Source organism: Brugia malayi (assembly GCF_000002995.4).
Source record: "Brugia malayi strain FR3 genome assembly, contig: Bm_v4_Chr4_scaffold_001, whole genome shotgun sequence".
NCBI classification, from domain to species: Eukaryota; Metazoa; Nematoda; class Chromadorea; order Rhabditida; family Onchocercidae; genus Brugia; species Brugia malayi.
In genome coordinates, this window is record NW_025062478.1 from 5,964,784 (window position 1) to 5,982,040 (window position 17,257).

At 29.3% G+C, this 17,257-nt stretch overlaps 1 protein-coding gene across 1 annotated transcript; it reads left to right on the forward strand.

The window, feature by feature from the left end:
- Positions 1 to 2,245: 2,245 nt before the first annotated feature.
- Bm9980 (Uncharacterized protein) lies at positions 2,246 to 3,777 on the forward strand (the record flags this gene model as incomplete). The annotated part of the gene is made up of 4 exons (XM_001901873.1): positions 2,246 to 2,419; positions 2,849 to 2,955; positions 3,170 to 3,263; positions 3,700 to 3,777. 4 exons carry the CDS (start codon positions 2,246 to 2,248, stop codon positions 3,775 to 3,777), a joined length of 453 nt encoding a protein of 150 aa, XP_001901908.1.
- Positions 3,778 to 17,257: the final 13,480 nt, after the last annotated feature.

Below are 17,257 nucleotides of genomic sequence, written 5' to 3' on the forward strand. Positions count from 1 at the left end.
GAAGACTTAGCTGACATTTGCCACCGGAACGAGACTACATGTATCTTACATCGTGCAAATACAATTTTTGACAATCTTTTGCACTATTGCCTCGTTGTCTCGCTATTTTCTTTTTCTCGCTATTTTCTCTCGCCAAGTGCATTTGGATAGTTCTTACCAACTTTATCAGTCTGCCTTTCTTGATTCCAATATCGTTTTTTTTCATCCTCATTATCTTTTCGTATTTCCTCTCACGTCTTGTATATTTTCCGTGGTATCAGTCAGATTGAGTCTATGAACTATTGGGACGGATGATTACGTGTACGGATCACGTATACTACTGCAGCTTAACTCTGAACCCAATATGACGTGTATTAAACTTCCTACAGGAATACAAATTATATGCACTGTGATTAGAAAAGATGAATACGTAGCAGAGACGTCGATCGTATAGTCATTTATTTGAAAAGGAATGAATCCAGTCGAGTGCGACATCCATTATGCAACAGTTTCCTGATCTGATTATCCTCAATGAGTCATGACAATCTTTTTCTGGCAATTTGTTCAATTAAAAATTTTATACATCGGCACGAAAATGAGAACAAAATACATGCAGATGTACATTATCGTTAAAGAATCTTCCGATTCTAAACAGCGGAAAGAATACAAAAGCCAAGTTCAGGACCTTTATTATGATCTTATGTTATAGTTCACGTTCTATTCGGCAGGACGTCATAATTAGATTTTGATCTCTTGACCTGAATTATATATTTTCATATTTATCACCTAAAGCATAAGATTACATAATGCGAGTACATTTTGAGTACTTCGAGAAATAGTTAGATTATCATTAGATTTGTATAATTTAGTAATAAATAATTCAATCTACAATGACTTATTTGTTTATCTAATTAAAATTTAATCATTTAATATTCACAGATGACTAGGTTGTTTCCATTGAGTTTGTCGAAATCTTCTATGTCTAGGCGTCGAAATCTTCTATCAATAAATGGCTATCGGATCCGATAAAATGACCAGCCTATGACAGATTACTGTTGGAGTATTATGAATAATTGACTCTCAAAATCTTCAAACGAAACTAGTTTCGATTATCAAATTAGTGTTGTGTTATTCAGTCAGGAGTATCAATCGATAAACTTCTGTCTTACGTGAAACTTCACTTTACTCTTTGCACTTTTCTGAAGATCTATAAGTATTGTTTTGTTTAAAATTCGTTCAGTGAAGTGACAGGATGAACTAAAATTGTATATTCTTCTAATGATGATGTGCGGAAATGGTCCCCATAAATAGATTTCATTTGATAAGTGCATTCTTAAATTGAAGGAACCCAACTGTTATTTAAGATTCTTAAATTCGAAGGAAACCCAACAGTTATTTAAAATTGTTTCCAAGTGATCATCCTAGAAATTTCCAGAAATTAATTGTTCAAAATTTGAAATATTATGCAAATCATCCTCTTTACTTGTGCTGCTATGCTAACCATCTTTAGCATTTTTTTTCTTATTACAATGCATAATAGCATTTATTAAAACAAAAAACTGGGAGTCAGAAAAACATCAATATTTCATGAAATTATATGAGATTAAAGAAAGATGTATTTGAATCAGAAAATCGTTGATATAAATAACAAGCATGCGAATGTCCTGATCTCATATCTACCAAACCTTATCCGCTTAAACATTAGCGCCAATATTCTACCTAAGAATGCTGTCAAATCTAACTTGTGAAGCATGGAGGTGCAGTTTTTAGCTTTAATTCCCTAAGCAAAGTCATAGGGAATTTAGCCTTCGAACTTTTTTTTGCTTTAATTATGAAATAAGAAAGACGTAAGTTTTGATTGGTTTTTAAAATATATTTGCTGACTAATGTTCAATAAAGAAAAGAATATATGTTGCAGTGAGTAAAAAGTTGTGAGTAACCTAGAACGGTGCATAATACTAGTCATCGAATCGTTCTATTCATTTATTTATTAATCTCGTTTTTATTGCTTCATATGGGGCTATTACTTATTTCGAGGTTCGAGAAGATAGAGTTATTTATTACAATTACAAGCTATTTTGACAATGGTTAAGGTGATGAAGTAGATTCGGATAACAATAAAGAGAAACTAAACGGCAAGGAACTATAGAGAGCTGAAAGAATCAGTGGAAAGTAGAAAGTTTCTGAAAGAAAAGATAGATGAATTTAGAGGTGGAAAAAGTGATTTTGTCATTTAGATAAACTAAAGAAACAGTCCAAATTATATATGGAAGATACGAGCAGAAGACTGGAAATAGAATTGGAGGATGAGCGTGAAATGGAACGTTTACGTGAGACTATCATTAATTCTGAACAGGAAATGACAGTTATTTGTAAGGCTGCACAAGATCAGTGGTTCGGAGTGATTAAAACTTGCAAGCATAGCGTTTATGTTAATAATGTATGACTGAAATTTATGATTGAATTGTTTGAATTTTTGGTATTCAGCGTTTTTCTTTAGCCTTAAGCTTTTCCATCAACCAAAAATATTCCCTGTGTAGAGAAAATAACTTGGACTGATCTATCATCTTAATTTACGTTTTATTTTTTGGCATTCTTTAAACAACTACTAGTATTTCAAGTTATTCGGATTCCATCAGCAAAAAAACAGTTATAATTAATCTAATCAAAACAATAATTTGAATAATTTGTTCCTTGCATCATTTCGCATTCCAGCAACAACAAATGAAGCTTTTATGTAGACAATTTTATTAATCACAACTAAAATTGATTTAGCTTAAGTTGAGTAATTTGGCTACCATTAGAAGTTTTTTTTATCATTGTTATTCTATCAAGTGAGTTTAATCCTGAAATGACTCATAATTTTTAGCTTAACATAAGAACGAGCAAAAAAGAATTGGAAGATCATTTTGCAAGTTGTGGTACCATCATAATTATTGAATTTTGTAAGGATACAGTTACTAATCGTTGTATTGGGTGAGCTATCATTATTATTATCATAATTCGTGATTTCGTTATATTTCTGGTTGTTATATTTACTACCAAATCACTATCCATTGCTTAATGATTCATCAGCTCAGCACATGGGCTTAAAGTCTAAAAGAGCTTGGAAATTCTTAAATTCCAGAAAATGTAGAAGTCCTTTCAAAATTTGAGTTGGAATGACCATAATAATTAGTTGCTTTTTCAGAATGAACTCTGCTAGGATAGAATTCAAAGATATAGCTGCCAAATTAAAAGCAATGGATCTTGCAGGCACATTTTTAAAGGGTAGTAAAATTGATGTTAGTTCATTTTTTTTCTTCGAAAAATAACATTGGAATTGAATCAGCGAAATAACAAAACATCAAGACTTGTATTATCTATTTTTTAAATTGCAAAATTCCTCCCTAGGACAGGTGACCAAAGTAAGACAGGCATACTGTAAACCGAAAGATGTCAAACTAAGCGACAATTCCTTGATCATATTACTTAAAATTAATAAATGCTTAAATTAAAAATGTAAACACGAATGCTTATGCAGCTACTGACCATCAGATCATATTATCAGTAATAATGATAATAGGACTTTTTTCTGCGGACATGAACAAGGAATACTGTTTTAAGCGTCTAGATTTTAAAAAAATTAAAATTTATTACATAAAAAGTGATGGTCGACTAATCTGACACAGCTAGCTGGACAATTGATTCGATTTAATGGCAATGGTAACAAACATATAGGTAACAAGTGTTCCTGCTCCGGTAGCGCGTTATAGAAGACGTTACTCTCGCTGTAGACGGTTTAATTGCCATCGTTAGTAGTGAGTGGTAGTATTATCGTATATCAGGTTAGTTATATATTAAGATTTGCTAATTTTGAGAATTCAGAGCAAAGGTTTGGAATCAACTATTTTACCTTGGGTGTGATAGATAAAGTTAATAATATACAACAAATAAAGCTAATAACATCTTTTGCAGATTTCACCTGAAATTAATTTCCATATGGATATGTTGCTAAAACTATTTATTTCGAACAAATAGTTATAATTTAAAATATTTTTTCAAATTTCTACCTGTAATGGATAAATCAGAGAGAAGGAAAATCTTATTTTTTTATATATTATTTTTAGAAATACTTTTTTTTCTTCCTTAAACTTTTACGGGATTTTGCCAATAACTAAACTGAGTAGCAGAAAAGTTAGATGAAGTATTATTTTTAAATGTAATCCTGTGGAATTCTCTTTGCTTCTCTCTTATATATTACATGCTTATATTTTCTATATTTCTTGTATTTTAACTAAGAAAGTCTGAAAGGAACAATACCTTAAGAATTGCATGAGATAATGTCTGGTTTTAGTAGCAGTACTGTTGAAACTATCCCATACTTCCCTTCCTTTTGTCAGTAACAGATATGCTTTCTGTCATTCTTTCAGAATGCTGTAAAAATTCGTTAAAGCTTTTCTTAATTAAAGGAAAAAGAAACAAAAACAAAAGTTTTTCTGTAGTCAGATATTTCTCTTAGTATGACATTGACAAATGACCACACTTATAATAGTGTTATTGTTATTTTACTATGCAAATGGCTTTAATTATTACAATTTCTAATTGCTTTAAAGATATCAAGCTTTTTTGTAAATTTCGGTTTTAAATCATGAAAATTGTAATTAAAAAAATAGATTTTCATTATTTTTTCGTTTCTCGTTTTATTCATAACTTCCTGATTTAGTATTTTTAATAGTGGAATTGAAAAGAATTGTTTCAAATTTGTCATGTGGTTTTGGAAAAGTTACGGTTTTATTATCGAATTTTAAAAGCACAACCTACTGATCTCAATTTTCAAATAAAATTAAAGGCTATATAATAACTTCTTTGAATAGCTTTTTCCATCAGTGTGTGCTCGTTTTTTCATCAAATTATATTTCGTAGAAAAATAGAGGGTAAGGGGAAAAAATTTTTTCTACTAGAAAATATAATGAAAATCTAAAATGAAAATGTGTAGGACAAATATTGGAATGAAAATTCTCGTAGATAAATACAGTTGATAAATACATAATTAGGAATAATCATGGAATTAAATTAACAATTAAATGACCACCCCTAGAACATCAGTTGAAATATAATCTCATAGATCTTTTTTGTTGGTAATATAAAACAGAATTTAATCCCGAAGGTTATGAAACATTCATCAATTCATGTTTTTTTAGCAAACAATAGAACATTTTTCATAAAGTCGTAATCCACGGGAAGAGTCTCAACTATCAAGTCAGTGAATATTTATTCAGATAGAGAAAGAATTAGTCCCTACCAATTGTCTGTCATCTATTTCATTCTTCATTTAATAAATTCATAACATTGCAACTCACTGATAAGTTTACACGTAATCAGATGTAGTTGAATAACAATAATCAGACAAAATGAAACATCGTTCCATATTAAAATCACTCTACTTTTGATTAATTCTATGAGTTATTATTAAGATCCCGAAGGGTGCTCATTATGAAAATGAATACTATAAAATTATCACGAATGAAGGAGAAAATATTTCATTTGTACTGCAAACTTTCATATAAAAAGAAGTGACGTTTTCCAAATATTTTTTATTGAAGGAATTTGATGTACTATAAATTGTGAATAAGCATCAATTCTAGATCGTCCAGCTTTATTTCAAACATCTTGTCAAGCCAAAAAGTCCAGCATAAAGAAATATTTGACACTACTGCGAGAGAGAAACTGAAAAGAAAAAAATGAAGGCAAAAAATGAAGCAGAGAAAATATGGTGAAGATTGCCAACTCAAGATTTTATTCTGCTGCCAATATTTTAGTTCATTTCAGACTTTTACTTCACAACAGCTATTTCAAATGAGATTTGAAACTTTATCTTCATTGAAATGAGTTCTATTAACATTCTCCGGTTATTCAAAATTTCTATCTTTTCTCCTCCTTTTCACTTCAGTTCACCTTTCCGTTTCACTTTCGTAGTAAACTGTTCTTGAAAATTGCGAAATGGTAGATGTGCAACAAACTTGTAACTAATCAAAGTGTATTATACAGCTCATTATTGTTAAAATAAATACAATCATTTCCCATGCTTCAATATATATAATTCAAATATCCCATTTTCTGTTTAGGGCTTGAAAAAATTATTCATTGCTGCTTAATTTGAATTTAAAAGGAACAAAAAAATTCCGAAAATTCGCAATTACTTATGGAGTGGGAGTTGCAGGGATTCAGTTCACAATTCATTACAGTTAGGTAATATTATTAAAAAATTGATTGGGCCGTTAAGGTTGATATTTTCAGTTAGGCTGTGGAATTTGAGTGCTTTTGGAAAAGATTTTACAAAAACTCCAGAAATATGAAAAATTAAGTGAGTGAAACTATTTAAATTTAGCAATTCTTACATTTAAGTACTTTTACTTTGAAAAACTGCTCATTTTAAATAATTATCTCCATAGCGCATCTCCTAAGTAATTATAGACATGTATTTTTTCTTAACCTTGGTTTGAACTAAAGTTGGTGTTTGGAACTATTCATAGGATAAAATGAATATTAAAATATAATAAGTTCAAGTTGCCAGATAGGCTGTTGGGAAAGTGCACTCTATGTCTTTGAAATTGTGTATCACTTCGAGCATATCGAGAGTTCGATTCTGATGTCTTTTCTAATTTTGCAGTCAAAAAAATGAAAGCACATATTGCGATAAATCTCTAAATCCTGTGAACTAGTTTTTAGAACGAAACGAAAGAGTAGATTTTTATCGCTGCTTTTGCAATCCTTTTTTCAGATATTTTCAAAGTTGTCATTTCAGATGGTGAGGGGTAGATCCAACTTCAAATTTTTTTTCCTTATTCCATGCACTCAAACATAGAATTAGATAAGAATTAAAATTAAATTATACCTTGAACAAGATAAAACGCTTCAAATCAGTTGAAGAGTTTAAGAAATGAAAAAGCTCGTTGACAGTGAATATTTTCCTAAAAAAGCTAATTGACTTAAGTTGTCATTTAAACTTCGCTCTTTAGAGCTCAATCTTTCTGATAAATTTAACAGTTCTTTTATTCTACTATTGCTATTACTACTACTACAGTTCTATGATAATTAAGGAAAAAGCTGATTCTAAATAGAGAGAAAAGAACTAATCGAGGAGGTTGTTGCGGCGATAACTGGAGCTAAGTAAGGTGAGATGTACACTTGGATTACCACCAGCAAGACCGAGTGCTCTTTCAGCTGATTTTAGTCTTAACTTTTACTTATTCTGTCTGTCCAACCATTTCTTTCTGCTATTTCTCCCACTACTGGCTAACATAGATCTTAGCTTATTGATAATTTTGTGTGACACTATCATGTATGTATGTTCATGTGTATGTGTGTGTGTGTATGTTATGCTTAGGATCTTCATACACCTCTGTTTTTCGAGGTGATTCACCTAATCCAATAAAGTTACTTCACGTGTTTCTGTTGTTCATAAATTTTACTTCCAAAATGAATGTTTTATTTATCATTATTGGCACTGATAACTTTTATGAAGTAAGAAATTTTAAGAGATTCCTTTCTAACGTTTTCCAACAAAGCATGATAAGTTTTGGTAATGTTATTGCAAATTAAGGTATTTTTTCCACTTTGTTTTTCCCTTCTACATCTAATATTACAACATTTAATTCTTTTCTTATCACATTCTTAATACTATTCAATACTAAATGTTTCTTGAAAATGACAAGGTAGCCGTAAAAAAGTACTTTCGAAGCTGGGATTTTCTGATTAATATCTTACGGATACTTTTTTCAAACTTTCGATTGACTGAAAAAAAAATTATTACGTTACATTTTTTCTCAAAGTATCATTATTGATCTGTCATATCTGGTCATTTCTTAAATTCTTTTCCCACTTTTCTCTCTCCTTTTACTTTGATATTTTCTTCAATAAACAATAACTTTGCCTTTTCACTTTCTAATCGTTCAGAATAACCCACAGTTATCTACCAGAAATCACAATACTAAACATATGCTTCAGAAAATGGTCTAATGAGAAGTGATACACACTGATTAGGCTATCTTTAGTCATTGATTTTTCATATCTCCAGGATTTTTGATGGACTTATGAGAGAAGAGTAATTCTACTAATGATGTGCATTGCATTCCATTACACAAATAGTTTTCGGAAGAAACTATGTTTTTCTTTTTTTTAAATTAAATAATTTTATCATTACTGAAGAAGGCAAAAGAAGATAAAATAAGGTGATGTAAAAAAGTTTGTTTATTCAACGCTGGAGATGTTGAAAGGTCAATGATGATGAACTGGGATATAAGAGGTAGAATTGAGTTTAGATACTGTATCTCAGATGAAGATGAAAAGTTCATTTAACTTCTCAACGAATATTTCGGCTTTTCCACTTTTATTTTATAGGTTTATTCCAAATCAGTCTGCTACAATTTACAAAGCTTATGTTGACATCATTCTAATGATTGTTGACACTAGCACATCCAATACATATAAGATGAAAAGATTTCTTTATGCCTATGTATATATTCGTGTATGTATGTATGTGTATGTATTTGGATTTATTAGTTCTCAAATTAATTTTATTTTCAAACTGTTATATCGATATTATGCTAATGAAATGCCAATATAATAGTTTAAAGGCAAGGTATCCTCGATGAGTTCACATCATTTTAAGCGTTATTATTGTGTCAACTAATCGATTTTACTCCTCAACGAAATTGAGAAATAAAGTTTTATATTTCTTTATGCATGTCAGAGGGTTTTTGGCTAATGTCCGATGCAAGGCTATTACTCGTACTTAAAAGGCTTAAAAATACGTATTGTCCAAAATTAATTGAAATTTTTTTTTTCATGCTCGATGTAGTGAAGTGCTGTTTCAGAGAGCAATGTTTGGCCCTGCACAGGACATAAATTAATAATGTTGCCTAAGTACTATCACCAGTTGGATAATTTGTTTGCAAATGTTTAACAACTAAATATTTTTTGTCACCAAATATCGGATACTACTCATTATACGTAATGAATAATTTTGTATAGAACTAATATTTAAATTATTTGGACTTCATAAATACATTTGCTTATATTTGGAAACATTTAGTTTGTTTCACAATGCATAACAATTTGATTCTGCTAAGTTTTTCATAAAACAACAACAAATCGCTATCGCTTCTTTTTAAATTTGTTTCTACCATTAGAAGATAGTCATCAATCATCACTAATTAGCTGATCATTAATAATTTAAGAAAGTAATAGATTTGATGCTTTTGATGCTTGCATGAGAAAGAAAAATATTGAAAGAGGAAAAAAAATTAAAAAAATAACAGAAAAAAAGAAATAACTTTTATGAGCGTTTGAATTGATTTTAATATCGATTTACTGGAAAGGCTCGCATACGATTTTTATTATCTTTATATTTTTGTTTTTATTGTAAATTCTAAGCGTCTTGAGAGAGAAATTAAGATGTTGCAGAATATGTAAAAGTATACAACAGAGCTAATTGTTAGCATACGCAATCCGAATGTAAGCGAAGTATGACTTGAAATAGATCATCTCGAGGAGATGTCTCTGTTTTAGAATAATTTAATCTATGAAAACTTCTTTGTAAAATACATAATACATACAATAAGTTGATTAATGAGAACTGATAAGAACTAAACGAAGTATTTGTTAACCTTGCCAATCTGTTTCCTTTCTGCATTAGTGTTTATGACCATTAATATTACAAAATACTTTAATCTTTATTTTTAATAATAGTATGCACATGTGAGATAACAGATTTTAGATTTACACAGGTTGCTGTGAATGGTGTATAACACTTCCTCCTGCAGCAATTTTTCAGCAATTTCAATCTAGTACATCTTGTGGTATCATCTCATAAACAACTACTTGTGATTAAGGATATGAACCAGAATTGGTTGAACATGGTTCAAGCAGACCTTCTCTACTTATTTGTTGGAATTCATGAGCCAAGTTAACACCAACAATCATTTTTTGTAGCCAATTAATTGGCTATAAATTATATCTGACTTCTTTTTTCTTTCTGTTCAACACGATCTCCACATGATGAAAATGACCTCATTAGTGTCTATGCAATACGGCATAAACCTAATAATTCAACAAAAGGGAAATTGATGAGACTGATGGGAAAAAAGAAGTTAAGTATGATTTATAGCCAATTAAATAAAAGGGAAAGTGATGAGATTTATTCAGACTATTTCAATTTATAGCAAAAGATAAATCCGATTATAAATCGATTTGTTTTCCTGTCAGTTTATTTTCAAGTAAAGCTTGAAATGGTTTATTCCAATTTTGTAGAATTGAAGTTGTTTTTGATTATTTACATGCTTGTAAACGGAAGAGTCCATGAGACGATCTTTCCCTGTCCAATTCTTTCATTCCTTTTTTTCGTCCATTTCTTCTCCTGTTTTTATCTTGCACTAATCTCTTCCATGATCTATCCAGTTACTGCTTTTTTAAATTGTCATATGACACTACTGTATGGGAGCGGTAATTTATTCCTCTCAAAATTAGTTACATTAGCTTTAAGTCTTTTTTGAACATCCTGTAATATAATGAAGCATTTAAGATATCACTATAAACTCTGTCGACTGACGGGACTTTAAATATAAATGCTTATTCTTCGTTTCTTATAACAAGAATATGCAAATTTTACGATCGTTTGCTGCTATTTAGGGAATGCATTAGCAATGGATGATAAGAGCTCGAACAGTTATGGTTTATATCTAGTTGATGGACATCAGGTGTTTTGGAATTGTTAATTCATTAAGTGTTAAACTGTCAAATAAGATTTAATATTCCTTTTAGCTTATATTAGCTAATGAAGAACTATTCGAATACGACAAAAACTTTAAATTATTATTTTGCATATAAAAGGAACACAATTATCAGCAATTATTTATAGAAATTGGAATGAAGTAACGAGAATATTTTGAACCAGTAATTTGATTGACTATTTTAGAATGGTCATTAAGCCATCACAATGATTGCTTTTTAAGCATAAATCTGAAGTATGAAATTGCCAATGTATAAAAATGTATGGGATGGTGTGGTGTTATAAGTAGGATAGTCATAGTTATTTACTATAAGAAATAAGAATATCAAAGTATAAAGTAGTAGTTATTACTACAATGTAAAATTTTAATTTGTTCAAGACACAACCGTTTAGGCTTATAGCAAATTAAAATTTAGCATATCCATTAATTAGTGTGACTGATTCATTTTGTTTTGTTTTCTTCATATACAATAGCTTTTGCCGGTTTTCCAACATTATCTCTTACACTTATATTAAATAATTAGGAGTTTTAGCGTGAATCTCACGTTCTGTCATTTAAATCTTATATCTGCAAATTCTAAACTCGAAAAAGTATATGAAATCAGAAAACTATTGCAGAGGAAATAGATTTTATTTGAAACAGATTTTGTTTTTGTTTTCATTATTCATTTCTTTATTTATTTTATGCGCTTTTATGTTTATAACAAAAATATGTTTATGACAAAAAACAGAGAAGAATAGGAAAAGTAAAGGTGTAATTTACATCATCTACCGTATTCGTAACATCATTGATATTCAATTTTTTTACTATATTTTTTGCGAATATTTTTAAGATACCGTAAATTTGACTGGCATACTAATGTCAATAGGCTTAAAATGTGTTCCCACGAGGCTATCACCATGATCTCTTTTGGTTTTTATCAAAATATCGTTTTCAGTTATAGCGAAATGTTGTTTTTGTTGTTCCTAAATGTGATGTTTGGTCGTTTAGACTTTCAGATAACATAGTCTTTACAGCATTTTACAGCACATTCGATGAATTACACAGCCAAGAACGTAAAAATTTGATGCCTTAAAATGTTCTCTAAAATTTTTTAGTAGAAAGTGCAGTATTGCAGTGATGTAAATCTGATAAGCGACATACTTCGGTTTTTTCATTAAACAATGAATAGCGAATGTTCTGGTTTTGTAATGAGGGACTGATACTGCACTTTAGAGAAATGAGCGTTCGTTTTCAATTTCATATTAATTCATCTTTTGCTCTCTTAATTTATTAATTATGCATAGTTAAATTTACATATTGTAATAGTTTTCTTTAGGCAATATTTCTCTCTTCATTTAATTCCTTTAACTTTAGAAAGAATTAAGTGGTGGTAGATAAAATTTTGGGAAATTCCATCGTCTTGGCTGTTCACTTATTTAAAATATTCTATTGTCAAATAAAATGAGATTCCACCACAAATTAACCTAGTTTTAAGTCATATATGCCACCTCTTTTTCGTCTTATTGGATGTTTTAGTAAGTTTCTATTCAATTTATATGTGTTTGAAGAAAGTATAATCTCATTTGATTTAGATCGATTTATGATCCGTAAATTGCAATGATTATTGCTTATGGTAAAAACAAAGGCCACTCACTTACTAACTGCTACGTTAATTAGATAATGTTCAGAAAATGAAGCTTTAATTCCAATTTTTTTGCTACTAATTCATACAATCGAGAAACAATTCATCCGCTAATTTATTTTTATATTTTTATTGATATAATTTATTTTTATTACATGATGTCTGCAATAGTACTTCATGCTTTTCCTAAAAATAAATTTATGTTTGTAATCTTTAAGATCTAACGAGAAAGAAGAATGAATTTAAAAAAAAGCAAACTTATATAGAAAGACCTGAAAATAATTTGATTTTTTATAATACTTTAAAATAATTTAAAGTATTTCTTTGGAGAAAAGAATCTATTAATGTTTCTTACAAGGAAATCATTTAAATTAACAAATAATGAGGCCGGAAATTAAGTATGAGAGGGGAAAAAAGAAGTAAATGTAGATTAAGATAGAAGAAATAGAAAATACTTTTTCACCAAATTAGTCATATCTGTTGCGATAATAGACTCTTATTATGATCATGCAAATGTATGATCAAGTTAATGTTAGTCGATATATCGCCAAGTTGTTATCACTGATTTAAAACTCATCTTTAAAATGTTTTTAATAAGCTTCTAATGAGATAAGCATCTAATAAAATGACATCAGTCCATTGTGGTATACTGTTTTTATAGTTTCATTTATGCAGTTTTAGTGTGTGCTCATTTTTTTTTAAATTTAAATTTAAGTTAAATGTAGAAATACTAATAGCTTTTTTTTGTTCCCACAAGAAGCTCAAAAATAGTTATCTTTGAGTTTGATACATTTTCATAAACTAATGAGTAGATTCATGTTGTGAATAGGTTATTTTTAGAAGGGAAAGCCTGAGCCTAAGAAGTTATTCTTGAAAAATCTGTTTAACTTCTGAACTTCTGAACCAATAGGATAATAAAAAGGCACTAAAAAGAAATAGGCCTGAAATCTCAGGTTTATATATTTTTTTTTTAAATTTTTTTTACAGCGTATTAAATTTTTCTAAACTAGTTTTTATTTAGAAATGGAACACTCTAAATGTGATATTTTTGATTCATGATATTATATTTATAAAACATTCGCATAGTCATCTCATTAAAGAAGTAACTTCAAAAATTTTGTTGAGTTGCATAATTTAATTTAATATTACATTAAAACAAATCGAAAATTAGTCAATTGTTTAGAAATTTTCTTACTAAACTTCCTTTGAAACCTTATTATTCTTTTTCTTTAATAGGTATAAATTTCAATATTTATGAATTTTAGTGTATAAATTTTAATGTATGTTGATTTTAAAGCTCTTTCTTTTCTTTCTTTGAAAATATGTCATCAAATTTGATTGCATCTAAGGAATTTTGACGGAATATTATTTTAGTCAAGCTCTGGTCTAGCAGACTGCACTTTGCATTTTAGCAAGCACAAGTCAAAAAAGTAACTTTTTTAAAAAAGCATTTCTTTTGGTCTTTCCTTTGCTTCAAATCTGATAATCATTGTACTCCATTAGTCAGAAAAAACTACCACAGACATATAAAATTGAAGACTTGTAAGAATATTGTCAAATGAAAGAAATGATTTTAGAAGAGACCATATCTTTTTAGGAAACTTAGGATTATTATGGAAACAAGATTGAAATTTTTATTTAAGTTTTATAGCATAAATAATAAAGGAAAATGCCTTGAATTTTTTTATTTCTGGTGCATTAGATAGCTTTGTAAATTTGTTCCTCTAGCATCCGCATATGTCAAGTTTATTCAAACCTAGGACGTTCTGCTCAACCTGGACAGATACACATGCTACCTCCTCGAAACAATCTTAAACAACAACAGTTTAATGCGATAATTAAAACAAATTATTTAAATTCTTTTTGTGAGACTATTTCAGATGCTTATAATAATTAAACAAATAACCAAAGTATTTCTTAGTTTCTGTCGCCAGTGAGTTCAGAAATGTTATTGTATGATTCAAGGTGACAATTTGTTTATATTACAATAAAGCAAATTTGCAGCTTTATAGTGAAATATCATAATAAGTAATGTTTAATAATACAACAATTAATGTGTCAATTTTTCCGTTTATTAAAATAATCTTATTAATCTTATTCGTTCCAAAATGATTATTGCAGATAGTATACAATTATGGTAGATTCTAGTAAGCTCTCTCACTAATAATTTTCATTTAGTAATATCTGAAATACCTGTCTGTTCGTCTTTTAAGAAATTTCTTGTGTTTATTAATCTCGAAGAAATGAAATAGGAAGGGAGAAAAAAATAGAAACTAAATTTTTGTAGGATTTAATTTTTCTAGGTCGATGTTCTTCCGCTTCATGTATATCACTGCATATTCACATGAGAGTTTTTTCATGAACAGACGAAAAAGGATATTAATACTATTCTAAGTTCCAATTTATAGAGTTAAGATATGTTTTAAAGAAATTTATCTATTTCCCACTGATATTATATATATATATATATATATATATATATATATATATATTTTTATATTATATATATGTATCTTTTGCAAAGATTGGCGAAGATAATTCATTATCTTGTACAGTCCTTTTTCTCATCCATTTTTACGAATTTCGCATTATTCCTCAAAATAGCATGGTTACCAGTTATCAAAAGACAGCGAAATTAGAAAATGAATTAGAATAAGTTTTTATTATCTTTTATTTCCAACCGATAAAAAAGTTTTTGGAAGTCAAAAGGAATCTCAGTGAAAAGGAAAATCTAAATCTTATTCAAGAACGAAATCTTTTTTATTCGATTTCGAAAAAAACTTACCTCATTTTGAAAAAGAAATCAATTATTTTGTAGATGCAACATCAAGTAATCCAAAAAAACTGTCACATGAATGAATAACTTTGATTGCTTTTACTACGAAGATACAGTTACAACAGCTTATTAACTCATTTAACATTAGTCACTTAAGCAATTCAAAATTTATTAAAATGGAGAAAAGTACGACAGATAAACGAGAGAAGTACAAGAGACGAGAGAATTATACTTCGATATAGAAATGCTGCTATCAACAAATACGGAAGAGTAGCTTTAAATTTTCATCATTTTCAATTAATGAATTAACGCAACCAGATAACAGAGACAAGACATTTTCTGCTTTTTCTTATGAAATTTAAAAAAAAGTAGTCATAATTTTAAGCGTACTTATTTCCAAAATCTTTCTCCTCCCTTTTTTACAGATAACATCTTTAAAAAGCATTTTGAAAACGTATGAGTAGATTTCAAAACAATTTTTATCCAAATTAAAGCGATGCATTTCTATATGTATTAAGTGGTCATGAATATTTTCATAAAAATTATTTATCAGTAAAGCAGTCCAGTCCTAGTTTAAGAGTTAATTTCAAAGTGCATATTCGATACAGGATTATTTATAACGAGTAAATAAATAAAGTATAAAAAGTCCAAATCTTTATTGACTTGTTCAAGATTGATAAAAAAGCGTTTCTAATCTTCTAGCGATTAGGTGATTAGTGTGTCTAAAGAAGCGACAACATACCACATCCTAATACGGATGGGAATTTAATTGAACATATAAATAAGGCAGCCAAATTTTATCTTCCGCTCCTATCGTTCACATTACATCGTCTCTTCTCGACATGTTGCGCTGCTCAACTCAAATTAGAAAAAAGAAAAACAATTTTATCCCGCACTCCGCCATCTCTTCTCAAGCTGAAATCATTTCAGAATGCTGCACGCTATTCACTTTTCCCATGCAATGCAAAACCAATATCAATTCCTGCTCTCATCCTTCGAGGTTTTCTCCACATATTCCGCCTCTCAACTGCGTTTTGCTACGTTTCTGCATGTGTGTATATGTATGTATGAATGAATATATGTGTTTGTATGTGTATGTGTATGTGTGTGTATGTAGCTATGGACTATGAGGGCCATATTATTTATAAGTAAATAGGACTAGTCTGGAGAGCTGGAACTGCTATTTTTTTCGTTTTTCTTCCGTTATTCGATCGTTTTGTCATCATGCTTTTTTCGTGAAATTCTCAAGCCTCACGGCTTTTCCAGGACCCTCAAATTCCAAAGATTTCTCAGTATTTTAGAGCTTCAAACGCACACTACTATTACACAAAGCAAGGCAGACTCTCAGTATTTTTCTACAAGACTTTTATTTTATTCTCTTTATATCAAATTCCCAGTTGGAAGCTTTAAACTAACCCATTTTTCTTTCTTTAGTTCAAAGTTTGAATCAAAAACTATGGAAAGGAAAAATAGAAAAAACAGCATAGAAAATTTATGTATTCAGTAAAAGACAGTAGGGAAGAGGGCATGAATTCGTCCGGAAATGAAATACCAACTTTCTCTTCTCGTCTTCCCTTTGGATAATTTAATTCATGTTTCCGACACTGTAACTTCATCATAGATAACAACGATAAGCAATTTAATCGTTTCAAGAGTTCTTGTTATCAAATTTCTCAATTCCATCATCATTACCACATCACTCAACATTTTCCAGCTCCCACATTTCTTTATCCCTTGAACTCAATATCTCTCACATTCCGGCAAGTAATTATTTCCTTATTTACTTGTGCTGTCTATCTTCTATTATTGTTAATCAGGCAGGATATTATTTATTTCATATTCTACAAGACATTGTTTTAATTGTTAATCGATTATTTATTTTCCAACATTGTCCTTGTCAGATGGAAAAAACTGATTAAAGTTAGTAAAGAGCGATGAAAATAAACGATGTCTATATGTTTATTATTTTTATTTTATCTTATTTGTTGACAAGCTTGCATCGAAGAACGAAAAATTTATCAAATTATTATGTGAAACTAATTCCTTACTTATTTTTCAACTTTTTCTTCAGTATTAAAAGATATGGTGAAGTAATTATATATAATT